A 22967-nucleotide genomic window follows, 5' to 3' on the forward strand; every position below is an offset into this window, starting at 1 on the left:
TCTTCAAGTTTTTTGTGACCATTTGGACATGCTGCATAAAGATATGTCTGAGCGATATCAGGATCTTCTTTTAATGGAAATTCCAGATTGGGTGATAAATCCATTTTCAGATACTGAGGAAGATGGGGTAGTGGAGGAACAACTCAGAGCTGCAAAATGACATTGAGCTGAAGCCAAAGTTTAAGAAATCGTACCAAGAGTTTTGGTTGCAGAAATTTCTGATCGCTATCCTGCACTATGGACAGTGGTTAAGAAGCTCCTTGCTGCGTTACCAACATCATATTTGGTGGAATGTGGCTTCAGTGTAGTCATCCAACTTCTCTCCAAGCAAAGAAATCGACTCAGATTACTGAACGTGGTGATTTAAGACTCCTGCTAAGTGACTTAAAACCAGACATTGGAAAACTGGTATCACTTCATCAAGCCCATCCATCACATTAAGAATTTACTGAAAAATTTTGGGGAACAAACTTAAAAATGACACTATCAGTTGCGTAGAAGGAAAACCAGTACAAAATGTTTTATAGATGGCACCTGGCACCAACAGAGTATGGTAAACTATGGTACTATAGCATCCTCCACTACTGTTTATTGCATATTAAATGTACAAAACATGGGTGCATAAGTATTTACTCTTCTGAAACTCTATTCCCTCCTGCTAAAAAATTCCTGTTCCATAGCATGGGATTGTTGAAAACCTTTAATCATTCCACTTGGAAATCAATACTATTTTTACCAATATTTGCCTGTCTATGTGGCAATTGATTTTCACATCTAGGAATGTAACATTTATTTCTGAATAGCATCAGAATATTGAAGACAGTACAAGACAAAACAGCTAAAAATACTACAAGACTTTTACACACTTGTCTACGATTCATCAAATGTTCATCGTAGAATGGAAAAAAATACACTCAAACACAGAATGAAAAGCTGCTATATCTATCTGTTGTTCTCTTCCTTTGTTTTCCCCTCTACCACACATCGTAGAGAGATCAGCTTCTTGCTCTTTTCAGTAACAATGGCCAAGCCAATATTTAAGTTGCTAACAGCTATGGCCTACTGAGATATTTCCAAAGTCAGTTTTAGAAAGTCAGATGAAGAATGAGACAGTCTTGAAGAAAAACCTGTTTGCAAAATGAAACTGAAACTTTCTTTAATCCTTTGGAGGTGGCAGTACAGGTGATTTTGTCTGGAAAAGCCTAAGAAGTTTTCGGGCTGGTGATTTCTCTAATGTCAGGAAAGTTCTAGATGCTGAAATAGAAAGAATGTTGTATTAATTCCAGATACTTATGCTATTAACTGAATGCTGGAGAACAGCAAAATAATGGACCCTAACAAGACACTAAAAATCTTAATATAGCGCTGTTAAGCTTTATGGTCATGTAATCATTTAAGAAATAGGTATTATTGCAGATGTTAAGGATAGTTGTTGGAAATGTGACCTATTTGTTTTGGAGAAGGTAGCATTTCTATTAATCAAAGAATACAGCAATGTTTACTATTATAGGAGAGATTTTCTGATATTTTACAATGATAACATGTATATTATAGTAATGAATTTATTGGTAAACCTGTGACTATTGATAACATAAAATATAAGGCAGATATTTTTCTCTTTTTGTTTGTGTTCTTTGTTAGGCATTATTTAATTTGTTTTCATTTTTTAAGTTTAAAGTTTGTTTTAATTATAAGAATGTTAAATAATAAAAACATTTAATAAAGGTTTCACACTTGTAGAAAGATAAATGCCATTTTTTGCAGTCTAATTTAATTGTGAATTCAGACATAACAAACTATAGTTAAAACTACAAACAAGTTTTCCCAACAAAACTCATGATATATCTAATGTAAAAATAAGCCCAAAATATATTTAACCTTTCTCATACAATTTGTTTTCTATTCCAATGGATTTACTGTATAACTAAATCGGTTAATGTAACATACATTTCCAAGATTATATTATAATCCAAATCTGTTAATGTAACATATCTTTCCAATGTGCAATGCAGCAGTTTCTCTTAATGGAGAGTAAAATCAATATGAACTGAATTGCATTAACATCAGCAATACTGGTATTTACAGGTTGGATCCAGAGTAATCTGGCCATAAACCAAAAAAGCTGATTCTGCTTTACAGAAAACAGAAATACAATGTAGGAAAAGGAGATTTTCCTAATGTCCAAACCATTGTGACAATGTCTTATACAGTACTGTTCTGTAAAGTTCCCCAATTATCCAGAACAACTTTTCAGGGTAAAATAGTAAATGTTCGTGTGTTGTCAGTTTCCATTCTGTGTCATGACAAAAAACCCCAATATTAATCAAGTTAATACAATTACATCCCATGAGTTTAATATTGTTCTTACTATTACAATTAAAATAGAATTTAACTTCCTCCAGTGCTTGGTGATGGGGGACATTTAAAAATCTAAAACCTCATAACAATAAAGCTGAAAATCAGCTTGAAATAAATAGGTAGGGTGGGAGAACAACAGACCCTCACTTTCAACATTTGGGTTACCTGAAATTAGACTTCAGATAGACCAAATGTGTACATTACATACAACAAATTAACTCCTTTTGTAACTTACATGCATGAGTGATTATTTTTTGTTTGGTGCATTGGGTATATGTATTAGGCAGAGTCTAATACATGGAGTCATGCAGTGTAGAAATTAAATAAATATACAAAATAAACTTTTGATATGGAAAAAAAACCACTCGGAATTTGTTTCAGTTATACAAAAATAATAGCCACTCCATGACTTACCAAGTTGTTCTGATAGTTTTTGGAGATATAATGTAGTATCTTCTGCATAGGTCTGACAAACTTTCCCCAACTGACTGATTTCATCAAGCTGAAAAGATATATTATTTAAAAGGTGACAATGCAGCAGAAATGATCTATTCTGATCCTTTAAATGACCAGTTCCCTCTATTATTCTAAACTAAATATTACTGGAGTGGGTCATTAGAACTTCCAAATTCAACTAACCAATGTGAAATGTTTAAGAAGTTCCTTCTTAGACTCTTGGTTAGCCTCCTTCAGAATTTCTTCCCACCCTGCCCCAATGCTAACAGAATTCAGGCTGCTTCCCTTTCCCACCATCTCTTTAGCGAGAGGGGTGGCAGGTGGGGTGGGGAAGAAGTGAGAGGCGTGGAGCAAGACGTGGCTCCTCGTTGTCTCTTCTCCCCCCCCTCGCCGGGCATGGCAGGCTTCCTCTGCCGCTTCCAAGCCGGGGCAGAGAGGAGGCAAAACATTCACCCCTGGGGATGAATCAGATGCTTCACTGGAGAAACTGCCCCATGCCAACCCAGGCCTCCTAAATCTCTCATTCCCCAGATTGTCCCCATCGTAAAGAAAGCCCAACCTGATGCAGGGCAGTGACAGGACACATCAGAGCAGTGCCGGCCAGATGGTCAGTTGGCACAAAGAACAGGGGGGGGGGAGGCGATGGGGGTGACAGGACAGGCAGTCCCATGCTTGCTGCCTCCTGCATCCCCAAAATATTAAGACACCCTCCCTCCGATAATAAGACTAAGCCCATATTTCGTGGGTCAAAATAAAATCAGACTCTGTCTTATTTTGGGGGAAACACGGTATCACTTAGATGGCTTTACCCACATCCTCACTGTCTATTCCTCATGCGCAGGAAAAATGTTGCCTTGACAAGTGTACTGTTCAAGTGCCTTTCTACCTCAACAATCTATGTTTGGTTATTATTTTACCTCTGTTATAAAGTTTTCAGTTTCCATTCTTGCACCATTGTTTTGATATTCCTTACTGCCCTTTTAAAATTCATGCTAGTTAATAACATTAAATTTTAAAAAGACAGAAAGGAGTGACAAAACAATGGTACAATAACTGATGTCATCACTCACCACTCCCTCTAGGCAATAAAAGACTTCTGCTTGACAATCTAGTATTTTCTGATAGTCTGGCTTGGCTTGAAGTACATGGGCTTGGGATGTCCCAAGGTAGCTGAAAGATTCCTCTGGTGCCTGTTTCAGCTCGCATGACTCTAGCTGCCTTAAAAGATAAAAAAGAAGATCACAATAATCAGCACTTAATGGCCAGTAAATTCACTATTACAAGGTATGTGATTGTCAGATTTTGACCCAACCCTCATTCATTCATTCATTCATTCTGGGTTCCCAGTCCTCCCTTTTTTCTGAGCTAGATGCCAACTATCAGTTCCCAACAATATCTGACCGGCAAGCCTTTCCTTCACCTTTTGGGGAAATGAGAAGGGAATCCTTCTGTTCAGGATAAAAAAACCAAATCCCTTTAGAGGTACAATATTACTTTCATATTTGTTATATGTTACCAAACCTGGTGTAGCCCTTAGAGTGAACAATTATAAGGTTAATAAAATAAGGAAAAAATTCTGATCAAACATTAACGGAATTATATATCTACCTTGACTTAGTTAAAACTCTTTCCTGACCCTCAAAATTGGATGTGCCTCCTTATCTTCAACAATCCCCAACCTCTAGTCTAAACCCCTTTTAGAAGTTTCCAACTTCCCTTCCTGGAGAGATGAAGATTAGCCATTTCTTAGCAGCTAGTCACTAAAAACAATATTAACTATTGCTTTCCATTTCAGTTCAACCACTCTTGAAAAATTCAACAGCATCAACAAATTTTGACCAGTTCACATTTTACTGCTCCCTCACTCAAATTGCTAACTATTGGGAAATATTAAAAAACACCAGTTTTAATATTTGGGGTTTACCTACTAATGGCAATTAAAATGTATAGGCCTGTCCATACTCACTTTTTTTCTGTTGTCGTCCATTGCATTACATTATATAAATTTTATAGCCTTTGACTTTGTAACCCTGCTTTCAGAATAATCTAAGGATAAAGATCCTAACCTGGATATTTCTTCCATTTTTTTCTGATAAGACAGAAGTAGCTCATCCCAAGCTTGATTCTCTGCTGAAAACCTGTTAAAATACAGATTATAATTAGCTTCAGCACCAGAGACATTAGCGCTGTCATTTGCTGTCATTAACTTGAAGTAGCCTTAACAGAAAGGTCTCTTGAGAATTGTATATGGCACTACATGGTCCATCAATACTGTACACTCTTTGTCTTCCATATTCTCGCGGGATGTTCATAAATCAGTTCCATTCAGCTAAGACTAATAAAATTAACTCAATTTTCATGTGATGGAAACAGACAGAGCTAATCCATAGTTTTAAACAATTTGGGGAGTCAGATTTATGCACGTGCTTGGATGATACATTATGCAATGCTCATGTGGTTCTGAGAATTACTACCTACTTTAATACAGGAAGTCCATCTTAAGATCTTATAATAATCTCACCTCTAACACATGACTGCTCTGAAATGCTGGAGGGGTTATTACAATCAAAATGGAATTTTCTTCCATCTTTAAAAGTTCAGTCAGTTTTATAGTTTTTTAACGAACATGGTTCAGGGATGGATGATATATGGCTTATAAAATGAATTAACCTCTTCTTGCTTCCAGTTTCATTGTTTTAATAGAAATAACAGACTTTAACCAATGGATTTTTTAAAGTAAAATTTTAGTAAATTAATAAATAAATACTAACAGGAAAGTATTCTTTAAAGCTTCTTTCCCTTTCAGGAACAGAAAATGACATCAAGGCATTAAAAATGAATGATTGAATGGGTTAAATTTATAAATAGAAAATGCTTATAAAGCACAAAAGCTTTTATTAGTCTATGTTAGACAAGTATTGCAATTACCGTATTTTTCAGACTGTAAGATGCACCGGAGTATAAGATGCAGCAAGGTTTTGAAGAGGAAATTTTTTTTAAAGTTTTTGCACTCTGCAAACCTCCCAAAAACGACCTGTTTTTCACGAAAATGGGCCTGGTTTTGTGTTTTTTTTCCAAAAAAAGGACATGAATATCCCTTAGGTTTGTAGAGTGGTCCTGGGGGGGGTGCAGTGGGGGCCAAAAACGAGCAAAAAAAGGCCCATTTCTGGGGGAAACGGGCCAGTTTTTTGTTTAAAAAAGGGCATGGATAGCCTTTAGGAGGCTTATAGAGTGCTCCTGGGGGCTGAGGGCAAAACTGAGCAAAAAATGGCCCATTTTTCGCTCATTTCTGCTCTCCCCAGCCCCCAAGAGCTCTCTGAAAGCCTTCTAAAGGCTATGCACAGCCATTTTGGTGAAGAAAGCGGACTTTCAGGAGGCAAAATATGCTGTATTCAGTGTATAAGACGCACCCAGATTTTCAGCCTCTTTTTTGAGGGAAAAAGGTGCGTCTTATACTCTGAAAAATAAGGTACATTATAAAACATACCATATCAGATTTAGGAAAAAAAAACCAGTACAAAAAACAATGGCCTAATATCTCTTGGTACTTCACAAAAAGAAAACTAAGAGCAAATAAACAATGGGGTTCCAGAGAAAAAAGCACAGCATGGAAATTGCTGTGAAATTTTGGTTCCATTAGTCAAGTACATTTTGTTCATTAAAAGCCTGAATGACTGGATCCAAAAGTCAACATCCTGAGTCATTTGCTTTTTATAGCTAGGTAGAGGATTCTAGAATGCTCCACTAGATTACTGCAATGTGTTATATTCTAGACTGCCCTTGGCTATACCTCAGAAACTTCAGTTACTTCAACCTACTGTGGCAGAGGTATGACTGCAATGAGGCAATAGAAACATAATATTCAAATTCTTCAGAGTCTTCACTAGCTTCCAGTTTTTCCCCAGTCTCAATTCAAGATGGTTGCTTTAACTACAAAGCCATTTACAATTTAAAATCATCTCTTCTTATTGTATCCTACTTATAACATAATTGAAAGACCTGCTTAGGACACCCTTCAACTCAGGGCCATTCTTTATCATCTCTTTTGGTTTTATACTCCAAAAAATACGGTACATGTTTTATAAAAATACAAATTTTTATTCTCTCTTATGTGGGCATAATGTTACTGATATTTTAAGAAAAGGAAGAGCCCATGGTTGTTTGCACTTGTTCCTGGAGCAAATTGCACATTGTCACTCCACTTACAGCCTTTAATCATGCATCAACATATTATGCTAATGAGAACAAATATGCTTAAGGTTCATTCTCATTTGCATGGCGATTAGTTCAGATATAATGCTGAATTATGTTTAACTATGAGAGAGAAGGAAGAATTTGAACCAGATGGGAAAGAACGTTTTAGCCTACAATCAGATGGCTAGGTGTAATACAGCACTATTTTAATCAAGCTTCCTTTTAGAACAAACTAAGCAATACTTAATGACAAAATAAAAAGACTTTCATTTTAGAACAAAGATAAATCAACCCTTTACCACTTTATTGTCCAGGAAAGACAATCTTTTCCTAGCTAGGTGTAATAATTTTTATTTGACCTCCAAGGTTTACAAAAGTATGGCAGGGAAGCAGTGATGTAACTGGAGGACCTAGAATCTCTTTTTATGGCCACACTTTCTGTCGTAAAACATTACTACACTAAAAAAAAAATCCTTCCCTAGATACTTCCATGAAATTTATTCTCTACTGAAAATCACGAAGTTGAGTTGATTACTGCAGCACCCTTACTATTACAATGCATTTGGGTTTGGAATCTTATCTTACTTCACAATTGTGTCCTTTAAGGTAATCACCAATTTATTGAATGCAGGATCCGACAGACCGCTAAAATAGAAAGAAGATGCAGAGTTAAGACACTATTAAGTTAAAGGAAACTAAAAATGGTTTCTAATTTATTGTGCTGTGTTCTTTCTACAATGTTAATATGCAATTCTTATGCAACCAGCATACAATGAAGAGAATATCTGTAGCTTGGGGGTGAACTGTTGGGTTATTGTAAATCTCTAAGCTTTATCATCTAGAAAGCAGATCTAAAGTTTTAGTGTTTGTGTGAGAATGCTATTGCTTCTAGCATCACATCCCAATCTTAGCTAAGAATCCCGAGTACTGAATTCATGATTTCTTAATATATTTGTCCATTGAACTGAAAGGCAAAGATTGATGAATGTCGTGATTCTGGGTTTCAGTATATTTTATTAGGTTGCATGTCTGTTTGTGTAATGATGTTGCAGTGGTTTTTTGGGTACTTCTGGATCTATGGACATGAATTCTATGACATCAAGTGAAGTCATAATTTCATCTTCTTCTATTCTTAGGTCCTTGATATTGTGAAAGCTCTATAATGGAGCATTAATAAGAGTACAGGTAATCCTCAACTTACAACTACAATTGAGCCCAAAAGTCATGTTACTAAATGAAAAATTTGTTAAGTGAGTTTGGCCCTACTTTATAACTTTTTGAGCACATTTGTTAAGTGAATCGCTGCAGTTGTTAAATTAATAACAAAATTTAAATGAATCTGGTTTCCCCATTGACTTTGCTTGTCAGAAGGTTGCAAAAGGGGATCACATGACTCCAGGACACTGCAACTGTCATAAATGTGAATCAGTTGTCAAGCATCCGAATCTAAACCACATGACCATGGGGATGTTGCAACAATCATAAGTATGAAAAATGGCCATAAGTCACTTTTTTCAGTGCCTTTGTAACTTTGAACGGTCATTAAATGGACTGTTGTAAGGCAAGGACTACCTGTACATACCATTTACAATATAATCAAAAGCCTAGGAAGGAAGCATAGCCTAGAATAGATCTACTTCTGCAATTAACCCCCTGATAAGCAGGAAAGAGCACCACATGAACAATCAGGAAAGAAACAGTAGCCTAGTCAAGAAACCATCAAGGGGGAAGCCACATCCCCATCAAGAATGATAGGGCAAACTGTTAGATAGTCAGCAAACTCCAGTCTCCCTTGCACTGTTGTAATTAAATGTCTGCAGGAAAATAACCAAGTTCAGAGATCACCAAGAATTCATGAAATATATAACCATGTGTCAGGTACATGACTATAAGAACATGTTTTAGTAGGAACATATTTAAAAAAAATAGTCATTTTACCATTTAGGGTCATCAAAGCATTTCTGCACCATTCCATCCAGGATCAGTTTCTTTGTATGGAGCCTCAGCTCTTCTGAAAGTGACCTCACTGGAAAAGATAATGAAAACCCAGAGTGAATAGGATGAAATGCTATATGAGAGATCACTAAGGGGAGGGGTGGGGAGATGAGATTTCTGTATTCTACTAAGGTCAAAGGACAAATTTTCCTGAACTTTTGTCTACCACCATTGATTTTCTCTTGTAATACACAGAAAGAAGGAATCATTGGTTGTATTCCTAAATAAAATTTCAATTCACATAATGGGATGCCAAAGGTAATTATAACAGAGAAGAATCAGTGTTAGCAAGTACGTGTCAAACGTGAAAGATCAGGACTACATACGTATGAAGTTCCAATTAAATTGATTTCTTTTTTATCAAACACAGTCTGAAATATATTAAAACCAAGGAAATTAAAAAAAAAAGAAAAAAAGAAAAAAAAGTCAGTAAAGTCTCTACGTTGAACTCAGCTTCTTGCCGTTACTCAAACTTTAAGCAGTTTACATTATTCCTAATCTTACTTGTTTGATTACCTGCAGGATTTCCCCAGAGGTTATTTGTTGGTTCAACTTTTGCCTGTACTCTTCTCTAACCAGGGGTATTATCTCTTTATCTAAGTATCTGTCTATATCTAAACCCTTAATTTTGTCCCCTTTGTACAATTCTGTAAAAAAAAAATTCCCGGAATGCCTTTTAAATCTCTTCCTGTTAAAACACCTCCTTCCCTCTATAACACAATTTGGATACATTTCAAATTTTTCTTTTGATTTCCTCTTCCAATTCTTTTCGTTTTTGCCCTTGTTTATGTCTATGTATTTTGTTTATATTCATCAGTACTCCTCTCATATACGCTTTACTTTCATCCCCTACAAATCCCATGAAAGTACCCTTATTCTTATTCAGAACAAAGTATTCAGATAGCAATTTTTTACAATCATTAATATACTTTTCATATCTAAATAAACTCTCATTCGACCTCCAAGACCTTCTTGTATTCCTAAATAAAATTTCAATTCACATAATGGGATGCCAAAGGTAATTATAACAGAGAAGAATCAGTGTTAGCAAGTACGTGTCAAACGTGAAAGATCAGGACTACATACGTATGAAGTTCCAATTAAATTGATTTCTTGTTAATCATGCTTATGCACAGGAATCTACTCAACTAATTGTCAGCATTATCTTGATGTTAGATAAAGGTCAACAGAATTCAAGAGGGGTTGCACTTAGTCCATTTGTGGCCACGCATACTCTAGACCACACCAAACTCGACTGCATTAACATTGTGATGTATCATGACGATTTTTGCCTGCAGAACCAGGGTGGGTGTGGCCTAAGCGTGATGTATCCAGCACACAGGCCACCAGTTTGACAGGCCTGTTCTAGAATGATTCCTCATTTGACTCCATTATCAGGTTCTGCTACATCTTCTACAGTACAATAGTTTATATGCCTAATCAGTGTCCTGCTAATAGACCTGTGATGGCAAACTTATGGTACACGTGCCAGAGGTGGCACACAGAGCCCTTTCTGTTGGAACATGTGCCGTCATCAACTGGTCTTTGTGGGCACTGGAGTGCTGGAAAAGGGCCAGAAAAATGGCCAAAATCCAGGGCATTTTCAGGCTGTTTCTTGAGCCATTTTTAGATTATTTTGGGGATATTTTTCAGGTTGTTTTCAGGCTGTTTCTTGAGCCATTTTCAGGTTATTTTGTGGGCATTTTTGGGGCCATTTCCCAGGCAATTTTTCAAGCTGGTTTTGGCCTGAAAAACAGCCTGGAAAATGGCCCCCAGAGCAGCCTGAAAATGCCCCCCAAAACAGCAAAAAATGGCAAAAAAAAGAGAGGCATGCCCGCACCGGCCAGCTGTGCTTCGGGTCTCTGGAACTCTGGCATGGGCACATGCACACACAAGCATGTTTGGGCACTCACTGTGATAGACCATTGGTCCACATTTCCAAATCTTTGCTAGTTGCAAATACGCGCATGATAGTTATCTGAGGGTCTCCCCCCCTCAACTGCTATGTTCAGTGAAGACCAAAAGCCAAGTTAACACATTTAAGAATTAAATATGGCAGATTTCCTTCAAAAGTATTTTCCGAAATAATTTGGACAGGTTTTTAGATTGCTGAGAATCAGCTTCTCAGAATACTTGTTTTAAGATCAACAGTCTTGACCAAACTGATTCCCAGGTGTTCTTCAGATGAGACATAACCTTTTCTCTCTTGAGGTAAACCATACATAAAACTTACCATTCTGCTGAAAAGTTTCCAAATCAAAGCCTTCCATGTGCCCCAGAGACTGCTCAAGCTTTTGGGCAGAGTACTAACAGGAAAGAAAAAAAATAAATTTGAATGTATTTGATCTTTAAATGTTCACAGAATCCATGCTAAAATTTAACTTTCCAACAATGCTACTAAAAATAAGAGAACCTTTAGCCATATACTGTATGTACCAACACCCCAATCAGGCTTCAATAATCAGAAGTGCACTTATTGTATACATCAACTACCATATTTTTCAGAGTATAAGATGCACACACACACCCAAAAAGAGGGTGGAAATTTGGATGCGTCTTATACTCATAATGCAGTTTTTTGGAAGCTTTTTTTCAGCCCTAATGAGGTGCTAACAAGTCATACAGGCAAAGCACAGAAGATCACTTTACTCATTGTTAGCACCTCATTAGGGCTGAAAAAAAGCTTCAATATTTTTACTGCGGCATACTGTTGGAAAAATTTCCCAAGTTCCTGTGACTAGTTCTATTCTTTTGGGGATAATTCCTTTAAGGGCAAGGCAGGGATTTTTCCTATAGGCTATCTGAGTTTTCTCAATGCTTTCCTTCAGGCAAACACTGGGCTGGCTTGTTGATTCAGTTTTGTGACATTTTATGAGGTGTTAAGTGCTTTCGGCTGAATGCCCAGACATCTGGTTAAGGTTATTAAGATACCCCCCCTCCCCAGGCCTGGGGAAAAGAAAAAAAGTGACAAAAAGCGTCATTTTATTATACTATTGTGTTTGCTTGCTTTTCTGGTGCTATGGGAATAAAAATGAATACCTGGGAAGCAGAATTTTTTTCCTATTTTCCTCCCAAAAAACTAAGGTGCGTCTTATACTCAGGTGCGTCTTCTCTGAAAAATACGGTAGTTCTCAATAACCACATCAATAAAATTAGCACTTTCTATAATAAGAACTTCATTGCTAATCAGGACTCATTCTGATAAGAGTCTAGTTTAGATAGAAGCTTGTACATTCTTACAATATGTAGGTCTCCCCCTTGCTGAGTTCATCATGCTACCATCACCATTGTATCCAACTCAACAAAGAAAAACCCTGTGTAGTCAGTCACCACTTTTCCACAGTGGCAACCCCATTAAGATATAACTTGAACTTTACCTGGAAACTAGAAAGAAGGAGTGCTGCCATTCTTTCAACCTCTGGCAAATCCAGGCTAATTGCCTTACTCAATTCTGAAAGTTCAGCAAAATGGTATTATTTCAATTTGGGAAATAATGTTTTCAAATTACTATATTTTAATAATCGAATACTAGGCCTAATATTTTTAGACAATTTACGTTTATACAATCCACAAGCATACCTTACACAGTGGTACTTATCTCTGAACAGGTAAGCATTATTACAAGAACAGAGCCTTCCTCTAACTTGGTGCTGGATAAGAGTTGATGTTCACTATCTTTACAGAAGGTTGGAAAATAATAAATTAAATAGATGAATAATAAATTAAACGAGACCACTTTATGCCCCCAAATTTTTCACAACTTCATTAGTAGTAACTTCATTACTACTTCATTTACTTAGAGTTTGTAAAGAGCATTTTTTGAAAATCATAGTGCAATTATTTAAGGGCAGGTGAACAATGTTTTAGACCAGAAATCAGTGGCCTGTAATATAGCACAACATCTTCTCTGCAACACCTAGAGCCACTCAAATGGTAAAACTAAAAGTTCTCAAAATGTGTCTAGTGCATGGTGTTTAGACTAAGGCATACATTATGCTAAAAAAGCCCAAATCTTCAGTACACAAAAAAGTGTGCATTCAGTGTATAGGAGTAAAAGACTAAAACTTTCAGTTCTTCCAATCTAATGCTGAAGGTTGCTGCCCTGGGGAAGGCAGAAAGTCCTTTAAAAAAAAGCTAACCCTAGTATTATGCAACAACCAGTTGGATAGTTCAGCTGGAAGCAAATTTTAGGGTGCCATCTGTTTAGGGATAGTTCACCTAGCTTACAATACAATACAATACAGTACAGTAGCAGAGTTGGAAGGGATCTTGGAGGTCTTCTAGTCCAACCCCCTACCTAGGCAGGAAACCCTATACCATTTCAGACAGATGGCTATCCAACATCTTCTTAAAGACTTCCAGTGTTGGGGCATTCACAACTTCTGGAGGCAAGCTGTTCCACTGATTAATTGTTCTAACTGTCAGGAAATTTCTCCTCAGTTCTAAGTTGCTTCTCTCCTTGATTAGTTTCCACACATTGCTTCTTGTTCTACCCTCAGGTGCCTTGGAGAATAGTTTGACTCCCTCTTCTTTGTGGCAACCCCTGAGATATTGGAACACTGCTATCATGTCTCCCCTAGTCCTTATTTTCATTAAACTAGACATACCCAGTTCCTGCAACCATTCTTCGTATGTTTTAGCCTCCAGTCCCCTAATCATCTTTGTTGCTCTTCTCTGCACTCTTTCTAGAATTTCCACATCTTTTTACATCGTGGGGACCAAAACTGCATGCAGTATTCCAAGTGTGGCCTTACCAAGGCATTATAAAGTGGTATTAACACTTCACATGATCTTGATTCTATCCCTCTGTTTATACAGCCTAGAACTGTGTTGGCTTTTTTGGCAGCTGCTGCACACTGCTGGCTCATATTTAAATGGTTGTCCACTAGGATTCCAAGATACCTCTCACAGTTACTACTATTGAGCAAGGTACCACCTATACTGTACCTGTGCATTTTGTTTTTCTTGCCTAAATGTAGAACTTTACTTTTTTCACCATTGAATTTCATTTTGTTAGGTAGTGCCCAAAGTTCGTCAACCTTGTATCCTTCTGTATCTTCTGGAGTGTTGGCTATTCCTGCCAGCTTGGTATTATCTGCAAATTTGATGAGTTCCAAATTTATCCCCTCATCCAAATCATTGATGAAGATGTTGAAGAGTACTGGGCCTAAAACAGAGCCTTGGGGTACTCCACTGCATACTTCCCTCCATGTAGATGCAGTTCCATTGAGGACTACACATTGAGTACAGTTGGTCAGCCAGTTACGAATCCATCTGGTGGTGATGCTGTCTAACCCACATTTTTCTACTTTATCTAGCAGTATGTTATCAAATGCCTTACCGAAGTCCAAGTACATTATATCAACGGCATTCCTGGTCCACTAATTTTGTCACTTTGTCGAAGAATGCAATAAGATTAGTCTGGCATGATCTGTTTTTGACAAAACCATGTTGGCTTTTGGCTATTACCTTTTGTACTTCTAGGTGTTCGCTAATTCGCTGCTTGATTATCTTTTCCAGAATCTTCCCTGGTATTCCCTAGTCTGTAGTTTCCTGGATCTGTTGTTTTTCCCCTTTTTGAAGATGGGAACCACATCAGCTCTTTTCCAGTCCTCTGGTAGTTCCCCGGTGCTCCAGGATCTCTGAAAGATATAGTTCAGCGGTTCTGAGATCTCATCTGCCAGTTCCTTCAGAATCCTGGGGTGTAATCCATCCAGTCCTGGTGATTTGAACTTGTCTAGGGTAGACAGATGCTCACTTACCATTTTCTTCCCTATTTGAATTTGTGTTCCTAATCTGATTTTTGTGGTGCTGTTTTTGATAGATTGGACTGTTTTTTCCCTTTGTGTAAGGACAGATGCAAAAAATGAGTTAAATAGTTCTGCTTTCTCCCTGTTGCTTGTCACCTTCTTGCCACTTTCTCCCAGCAATGGACCAATTGTTTCCTTGACTTTTTTCTTGTTTTTAACATGTTGGAAGAAGCTTTTTTTGTTATTTTTTACTTTTGTCGCAAGCCTTTCCTCACTGTGAGCCTTAGCTTTCCTCACTTCATCTTTACAGGCTCGGGCTATTTGCTACTATTCTGCCTTAGTTATGTCCCCCTCTTTCCACTTTTTATACTTACCCTTTTGTCTTTCAATTTGTCAGAGAGTTCTTTATGCAGCCATGCTGGTTTCTTTTGGGAGCTGTTATTTTTCTTCTTCACTGGTATTGTACTAGACTTGGCTTTTATAATCTCATTTTTCAAAATTTCCCAAGCTTCTTGGGTTGTTTTCCCCTTGAAGATTCTCATCCATGGAATCCTTCCCAAGCTCTAAGTTTATTGAAATTAGCTCTCTTAAAGTCCAAGAGTCTAGTTTGACTTTGTTCTACTACCTGTTTGCATAATGTTGAATTCCAATACTGCATGGTCACTTGCCCACAAGGTTCCTGTAGCTTCAACACCTTCTATCATTTCCTCTGTTAGTGAGAATTAAGTCCAATTTGGCTGATCACCTTGTTCCCTTCTCTATTTTTGGGGAAACAAAGTTGTCTGCTAGTTTGTTAGGAACCTGTTGGATCTTCCACTTGGTGCAGAGTTTGTTTCCCAGTTGATGTCAGGGTAGTTAAAATCCCCCATTACTATTGTGGTATGCTTCCTATATACCTTAGTTAGCTGATTAGCAAAAAGTTCATCTTCTTCCTCTGCTTGGTTGGGTGGCCTGTAGTATAGACCTATAGCAATGTCATTCTCCCCGCCCCCCACTTTAATATTGACCCAAATGCATTCAAGATAGTTTTCATCGTTGTTGTACTCTATTTCTATAGAGATGTAGTTATTTCTTATATATAGTACAACTCCACCTCCACTTTTGGTCTATTTCTTTTAAATAATTTCAATCCTTCTAGCTGTATGTTCCATTTGTTTCATGCCACCAAGTTTCTGTAATGGCAACAATTTCATATCTGCCCTCATTTACTTGAATTTCTAATTCACCCTGTTTAGTCCTCATACTCTGTGTATTGGTGTATAGACATTTGAGTCTTTCTTGTGCTTCTTTCATAACTCAACTCATGTTGCCTTCTTCCTACCAAATTCATCCTTAATTGTTGTTTGCGTCAAGGAAACATACCCAAAATATCGTCATGAAAAGGTGGCAATGACTTCCGGCGATTCATTGAGCGTCTTATGGAGCGACGTGCAACTTTTGGGCTCGGGAGCTGTCCAAGGGATACATTAAATGAAGTTGAAGCATGGTGTGTTACAGGCTCAATACCCTGCGAAGATGCTTTTTCAAGCCCATGGGAACACTCATTCTTCAGATTATGTTTCGGATGGCATTTTTCTTTGGTAGTCTTGACCAACATCGCTGAATTGCTGGCTGTCATTTCAAGTGGGATCGCATTGCTACAACTAGCAATATTATCTGGTTTGTCAAAGCATTCAGAAGCCACAATCTCTTTGTTATACACATTTTCTACAAAGAAGGAAAGTAGAGAAAACATGCATCATGTAAAAACCAAAATATTTCCAAGTAAAATGGAAAGAAATTCAGCATGCAACTGAATTCTTTCATTTATATGAATTTAAAATGTGCCGGGCAGCCAATTCATATATACACTCTATGCACACAGGATATACATACATACATACATACATATGTACGTACGTACGTACGTACGTACATACATACATACATACATACATACATAGAGTATAGAGTGTATATATGAACTGGTTGTCCGGCACAAAGAACAGCACTCCTAGATCTGGGCACATATGAAGGAGCATAATCACATGTTCAATTTTCAAGAGGCTGAAGTTGTTGCCCGCGATACAACTAAAGGGGGACACCTATTGAAAGAAGCCTGGTTTTCCAACAATAACTCCATCAATAGGCACATCGACCTGCTACTGGCTTACCAAGCATTGAGACACTGGGAAAGATCCTGCAGGATTTCTATCGGGGAGTAGAGATCGACAGCACGCACACACACACACACTTTGGGCATGCAGATTTGTCCCATGGAGACATAGCCAGCCCGGGCCAAATGCCAAGGAGCCCAGCAAAGCTGTTTCAAGCTATAATAGACACGGACAATAAGTAATGAGCTGGGTCGGTTACAAGATCATGGACAAAACAACGAACGAATCTGGTTGATATATCAAATGTGCCTGTGAGGTGGAGCAGCAGTGGAGTGTGGGAGGGGGCTAGAGAGAATGCTGTTAAAGCAACATCAGACAGCTCAGAGTCATTCCCTGGGTATGAGCAGCCCAAGCTGTACACGATAAGGGAGGAAGCAACAGGAGTTAAGCCTCCATCGATTAACATGTATGAAGCAAAAATGACAGAGCTAATTACAAGTGGGAGGTGGATGGAGGGGCGTATCACGTGTGCAATGGCCAAATTGATCAATGATGCATAAAGGCAAATATCTCTTCAATGGTAGTTTTTACACTCTGACGATGTTAGTAGACGCTATTGAAAATTAACTGGATAATATATTTTAAGTTCCGGAGATCGCGATGTCTAATCTTTTATATATATCAAATCATATCATATCATAATATGTGTATATCTATCTATCTATCTATCTATCTATCTATCTATCTATCTATCTATCTATCTATCTATCTTATATCTTATATCTTATGTCTATATCTAATCTATATCTATATCTATAATCTATCTATCTATCTATCTATCTATCTATCTATATATACATACACACACATACATACATACATACATACATACATACATACACATATATATATATATACATATATACAAACCAATTTATCGTTTTGCCCCACATTTCTTTACTGTATAGTAACAGAGATACAAGGAGTCCTCAACTTACTAATGGCCCTCATTCTGCTAAACTATGGTTTACTTTATATGGCTTGTTACGGTGGGTACCCACATTGTAGCAAGCTGTAATTGACAGTGACGAAGCAGTAGCAGAAGATCAAACAAAGATAATTGTATTAATTCTTTTACCCAATGTCTTGGCCTTTTTTTCACATACAGAAGCAGACTGCATGACTTGAGAACTGATCTGAAACAAAAAAAATGTGTACTTCTCACAAAACATAGAAAACATTAGATTCTCCCCCCCACACACAAGCATTACATTAGAAAATAAAATTTATCTTAGTGTTTCTGTTGTGATAGAAAAGCCCAATTGTTTTATTTCTCCAAGAACATTCTCCGTATTCAAAGGATTCAGGATGCTTAAGGTTTGTGGCTTTTTTGTTGAACTTTATACAATACAATTGCTTTCCAAATTAGTCTAATTCCATAAAATATTTATATGGAGAGAAGATCTAGAAAGTATAGTAGAATTCTCACATGATTTACTGCTTCAGATTATACAAAAAACATACATGTGGGAAACAAATATAAAAATAAGCAAAATTTGCTATGCTTAATAAGAAATGTATAAATATTCCATCCACAGCTCTTTAAAGATCTCTGTAACTTCATTTAACCTGATACTTTTTTCCCTTAGGTAATAACCAACCTCACATAAATTAAATGCATAGTTGGAGTTATCAGATACTATCCGGATCTATCAGCCTAATTTTTGTATTTCAACCTCTGCATTGTAAAGAACAAGGAATTACCTTTGTTAAATATGCAGCCTCTGTTCTGTTTTATAGATGATTGATACATCTTGGCCCTCCACTATATGGTGAATTATTAACTACTACTACAGAATTGCAGGAAAATGTACAGCTTAATTTGAATACTAATATTTCTCACTAAAGCATTAGAAGTGCTATGTTTTAAAGCAGTGGTTCTCAATCTGTGGGTCGCAACCCCTTTGGGGGTCAAACAACCCTTTCACAGGGGTCGCCTAAGACCATTGGAAAATACATATTTTCGATGGTCTTAGGAACCAAGACACTGCTACTTTATCTTTCTCCAGGTGGGTCCACCCACATGCAGATACGCCCACATACGAGTACCCATCGTGATGACATCATCGCACCAACCCCATCACATACACCCCATAGCAACGAAAAGAGGGCTACCACATCTGGGCTGCAAATATCCAGAGGATTGCTAGACATGTAGTAGTTGCGAGGATCATTACAATACAGATACATTAGGCTTACAATAGACATTAACAGTCCCACCATGCAGCAACCCCAGAAATCTGCTTCAGTCCAAAGTATCTTGGTAAATATGGTAGATAAGCACAGCCTACTTTTTGCACATTGACTACCTTTTCATTCTCTGCCACCTTCCACTTTCAGCACCCAAAAATATAAATTACCAGTACTCCACGACTTACGACCACAACCCAGCCCAACATGTCTGTTGTTAGACATTTGTTCAGTGAACGTGGCCCCACTTTACGACCTTTCCTGCCACATTTGTTAAGCGAGTCGCTGCAGCTGTTCAATCAGTAACCCGGTTGTTAAGTGAATCTGGTTTCCCTGCTGACTTTGCTCATCAGAAGGTCCCAAAAGGGGATCACAGGACACCACAATCATCATAAATATGAACCCCTGGCCAAGCAACTGGATTTTGTTCAATAACCATGCGGAAGCCCCAACAAAAAGTAGTCACAATTCGTTTTTTTTTTTCCAGTGCCCTTGTAACTTTGGTCACTAAGTGAACGGTTGCAAGTCGAGAACCACCTGTCAAGCGACGTGGGGGAGGGGGGGAGTCTGCGGAACGACCACCTTAGATTTACAAGCGGCCCCCCCCCCAAAAAAGCTCGGGTGTCTAATTAGCTCCCCGCGGTTAGCTTTACCGTAGCTCCGTTTCTCCAAAAGGGGAGGGCCGCCCTGGGTGGAGGCGCCATGACCACAACAAACCGACATTCGAAGGGAGTCGAACTGTTAAGAAGCAAGTGGCTTTTCCTCAGGTTTTCAAAGCGCCCAGGAGAGCCCGAAGAAAAAGACACGGAAATGAAACCTGGAAAGCGAGGCGACATTTTCCACTTACCCAGCCGGAACAGAGTTTCCCTTCCTCCAAACTCCGCAACTCCTCTCGTCTTCGCCTGAATGAAATCAAATGAGCCCGCCACGGCACATGCGCACTTACAACTTGCCCGTCTTTCGCCAAGTTTTCTAGATAGGCGGAGTTTTTGTTGGTGTTTTATTTTTTTTAAACCAAGGCTGCTTGGGCGCATGCGTACTATTTTTTCAGCCGCTGGCTATGGACCGTACAGCCAGAACAGTTTAAGTAAGTGGGTGTAAACTGAATTTACTAGCTTTTTCTTATCAGGCTTCGGTTTGTTGGACGCGTTTGTGTCACCTGCAGAAGCTGAATGTCAAAGAGAGGAAACACTAAGACAATTTTGGGACATCTAAATGCAACCCCCCACCCCCACCCCTTTATCCGTGGCCCATATAATCCAACGCGTTGGAGGAGTCTCGCCTCTCGACATATCTAGAGGTTTATTTCATCCCGTTGCTTGTTTTGCAGTGTCCGCAGCATGAAATTTAAAAAATGCTTATTTTGAAATCATAGAATTCTAACTAGAAAAATATTTTCTGCTCACTCCACCTCCGAGGAAAAACGAAGAAGTCTGGGATCTCTGCACTTGTACAGCATAAATTCTATCAGCAAAAAAAAAAAACAATGGAAGCATCATGTTTTATTTAAAAAAACAGGTTTCATTATATATGAAAAAGTTATTCTTTTTCATATTAAACATTGTGCTGCAGAAGCAACTCATCTTCTGTTGCCGTTGCAGGGCGAGGGTACCCATATCAGGGAGCTTGAAGTTGGTAGCATAGGTCAGCTTTAAATTACCTAGCCCGCCCCGATTCTGCCTAAGCATTTATACAAAATGTATACAAAATCTTTTATTTTCGACATTGCACACAAAAATATTCCCACTGCTGGCCTGATAATAAATCCCAGATTTTTCTATTGATTTCTCTAGGCAACTCTCACACCATCATTCCAGCAGATCGGTCCCTTTGCATGTTTTTATATCGAGGGTGGTCTGTCATACATTATCTCAACAAGGAAACTTGTATTAACTTCTGTATTACAGTATCTCACATTTTCATTTCAAAATGAAAATACTGTTAAGTTACAACTTATTTCAATCATAGATTTCTAAAATTTGCATTCAATTTGTTGGGTCTTTCTTGTCATAAGGATTTTAAAGATCCAGGAAATACAATGTCACATCTAAAATTTGATTATTAAAGCTGTAGGTGATGGGGTGAGGACTGACAATCTCTAATACATAGGATCACCCAAAAAATAAAATCTGCAATGACAGGCACTCCTTAAAAGCAGGGCTAGGCAGGAAAGGTCCTAAGGAATTTTGAATTCATTTCACAATGTTAAAATAAAATATGTTTTATCTTTTTATGACTTGTCTCAAAGCTGTTTTTTCAAGAGGCAATTGGACTTTCTTGTTTTTCTTTGAACACATTCTGCTTCTCATCCAAAAAAACATCTTCAAAGTAAAACAAGTCCAGTTGCCTCTTGAAAAAACAGTTTTGGGAAAATCATGACCTGGATGACTGAGCTCTCCATAGACACTTTTTATGACTTATTCAAAAAAGGATTCATTAGCTTAATAGTATCTTTATAGTCTTTATATTCTTAGTATGTGAATGTCCCCCATTCCTTTGGCAAATGTCAGAATAGCCAGAATATGAAAAAAGAAATTGAGGTGACTATTGGAAATTAACACATTATTTGAATCAATCTCAGGAAACAGCCAAAACAAGGATTTTTCTCTGTTCTCAGTTTTTGTTTTCTTTTTTTCAATTCAGGGACAGCTTTGTGCCCAAGTGCAAATGCCTGTTTGAAAGATCTCATGCTGGAGAAATTAGAAATTGTTTTTGATGATCAACCCATCACTGGAGGATCTGGAAAACTATCTAGTTTATCCAGTCTTAACCAGCTCATCTGAGAACATGCTAATGAATATCCATATAGTTAAAAGCATAACCAAAACAGATGTGATCCTGCTGCCCATTATTTCTAAGCAAAGAAGTTGAACACAGTAAGTATATAGGTGTCACCAACTGTCACGATACCTTTGAACTCAAGGAAGAGATGAATGCTAAATGAGTACATAAACCAAATCCAAGGTTATCACTGAAATAAAAGGTTTAGTTTGGACATTACTCTGCCAGACTTTTCTGCAACAATTGAGACAACAGAGCAGTGTTTCAGTTTTTTAAAATGACTGTCTCTTTTTTAGTTGAAAGAAATGTTTACATAAAAAGAAACAAAATATAAAGGAAACTCACAAGTGTTTCAATTGCTTCATGAGTCCTCTCAACTTTCAAATCTCAATTGTCATAGCTTTTAACATATCAGTCAGTGGTATAATTGTCAATGCCCCACTTTCTCCTCCTTCAAACACAACTGTTAGGCAGAGTTTTTATTTATAGCAGCTACTCCCATCTAAGCAGCCTCTAGAAGGTTCAGATTATAGTCCCCAACATTCTGAATACCTGATGGCATAGCCCAGTCTATTTTATCTTAGTGATGTTTAGCAATGGATCATGTTAATAAGCACATTCTTCAAAACTGTTTTAAATGCAAAATATTGATGATGCAATTACAAGGAAGAACTGTTGAATACATTGTAAAAGTTCTGGTCCATCTATTGATTGGTACTGATGGAGCTTTCCCATAGTGCTTAACTCCAAAAAGCAAAATATATGATTGGATACCGAATAACAGCTAACATTTGGATCAAAATTTTAACAGATGAACAGTGCATTCATATGTGGAAGTAGTAACCATGGCAAGAAATTTCATCAACTTTAGTTACATTAATTCTCAAGGGTGTCAGTTAACATGACTATGGGAAGCCGGTTGTTGCATATTACAAAGAGTTAGAGGGCCAAAAGGTCTCCAATTACATGGATGGGATATCTCTGAGTAGACATACAAAAGACTGCAGTGTGAACCAATCTCTTATTTTTACCCCAATCTACTGGTAAATACCATCCATCAACATGAAGGAAATCTTGGAAAAAGGCA

General features: G+C 37.6%; 1 protein-coding gene across 1 annotated transcript; it reads right to left on the reverse strand.

Moving 5' to 3' along the window:
• Window positions 1–685: 685 nt before the first annotated feature.
• LOC106539946 (DSN1 component of MIS12 kinetochore complex) lies at window positions 686–19089 on the reverse strand. The gene is made up of 10 exons (XM_087710677.1): window positions 17988–19089; window positions 16116–16460; window positions 12381–12454; window positions 11237–11309; window positions 8947–9034; window positions 7594–7653; window positions 4881–4952; window positions 3885–4032; window positions 2773–2860; window positions 686–1254 (listed from the first exon to the last, which is right to left on the reverse strand). The coding sequence occupies exons 1-10, from the start codon at window positions 18115–18117 to the stop codon at window positions 1157–1159; spliced, it is 1176 nt and encodes a 391-aa protein (XP_087566803.1). The 5' UTR covers window positions 18118–19089; the 3' UTR covers window positions 686–1156.
• Window positions 19090–22967: the final 3878 nt, after the last annotated feature.

Source organism: Thamnophis sirtalis, unplaced genomic scaffold (genome assembly GCF_051295495.1).
Source record: "Thamnophis sirtalis isolate CommonGarterSnake01/CBP01778 unplaced genomic scaffold, rThaSir2_p1.2 scaffold_3, whole genome shotgun sequence".
NCBI classification, from domain to species: domain Eukaryota; kingdom Metazoa; phylum Chordata; class Lepidosauria; order Squamata; family Natricidae; genus Thamnophis; species Thamnophis sirtalis.

Excerpts from the sequence above, each read along its gene's own strand:
- LOC106539946 (XM_087710677.1), bottom strand. The coding sequence starts at position 18,117 with ATGCTTGTGTGTGGGGGGGAGAATCTAATGTTTTCTATGTTTTGTGAG. Across the intron at positions 16,461-17,987 it reads AAAAAAGGCCAAGACATTGG|AAAATGTGTATAACAAAGAG; the intron begins GTAAAAGAATTA and ends CCTTCTTTGTAG. Across the intron at positions 11,310-12,380 it reads TCCTTCTTTCTAGTTTCCAG|TACTCTGCCCAAAAGCTTGA; the intron begins GTAAAGTTCAAG and ends CTTTCCTGTTAG.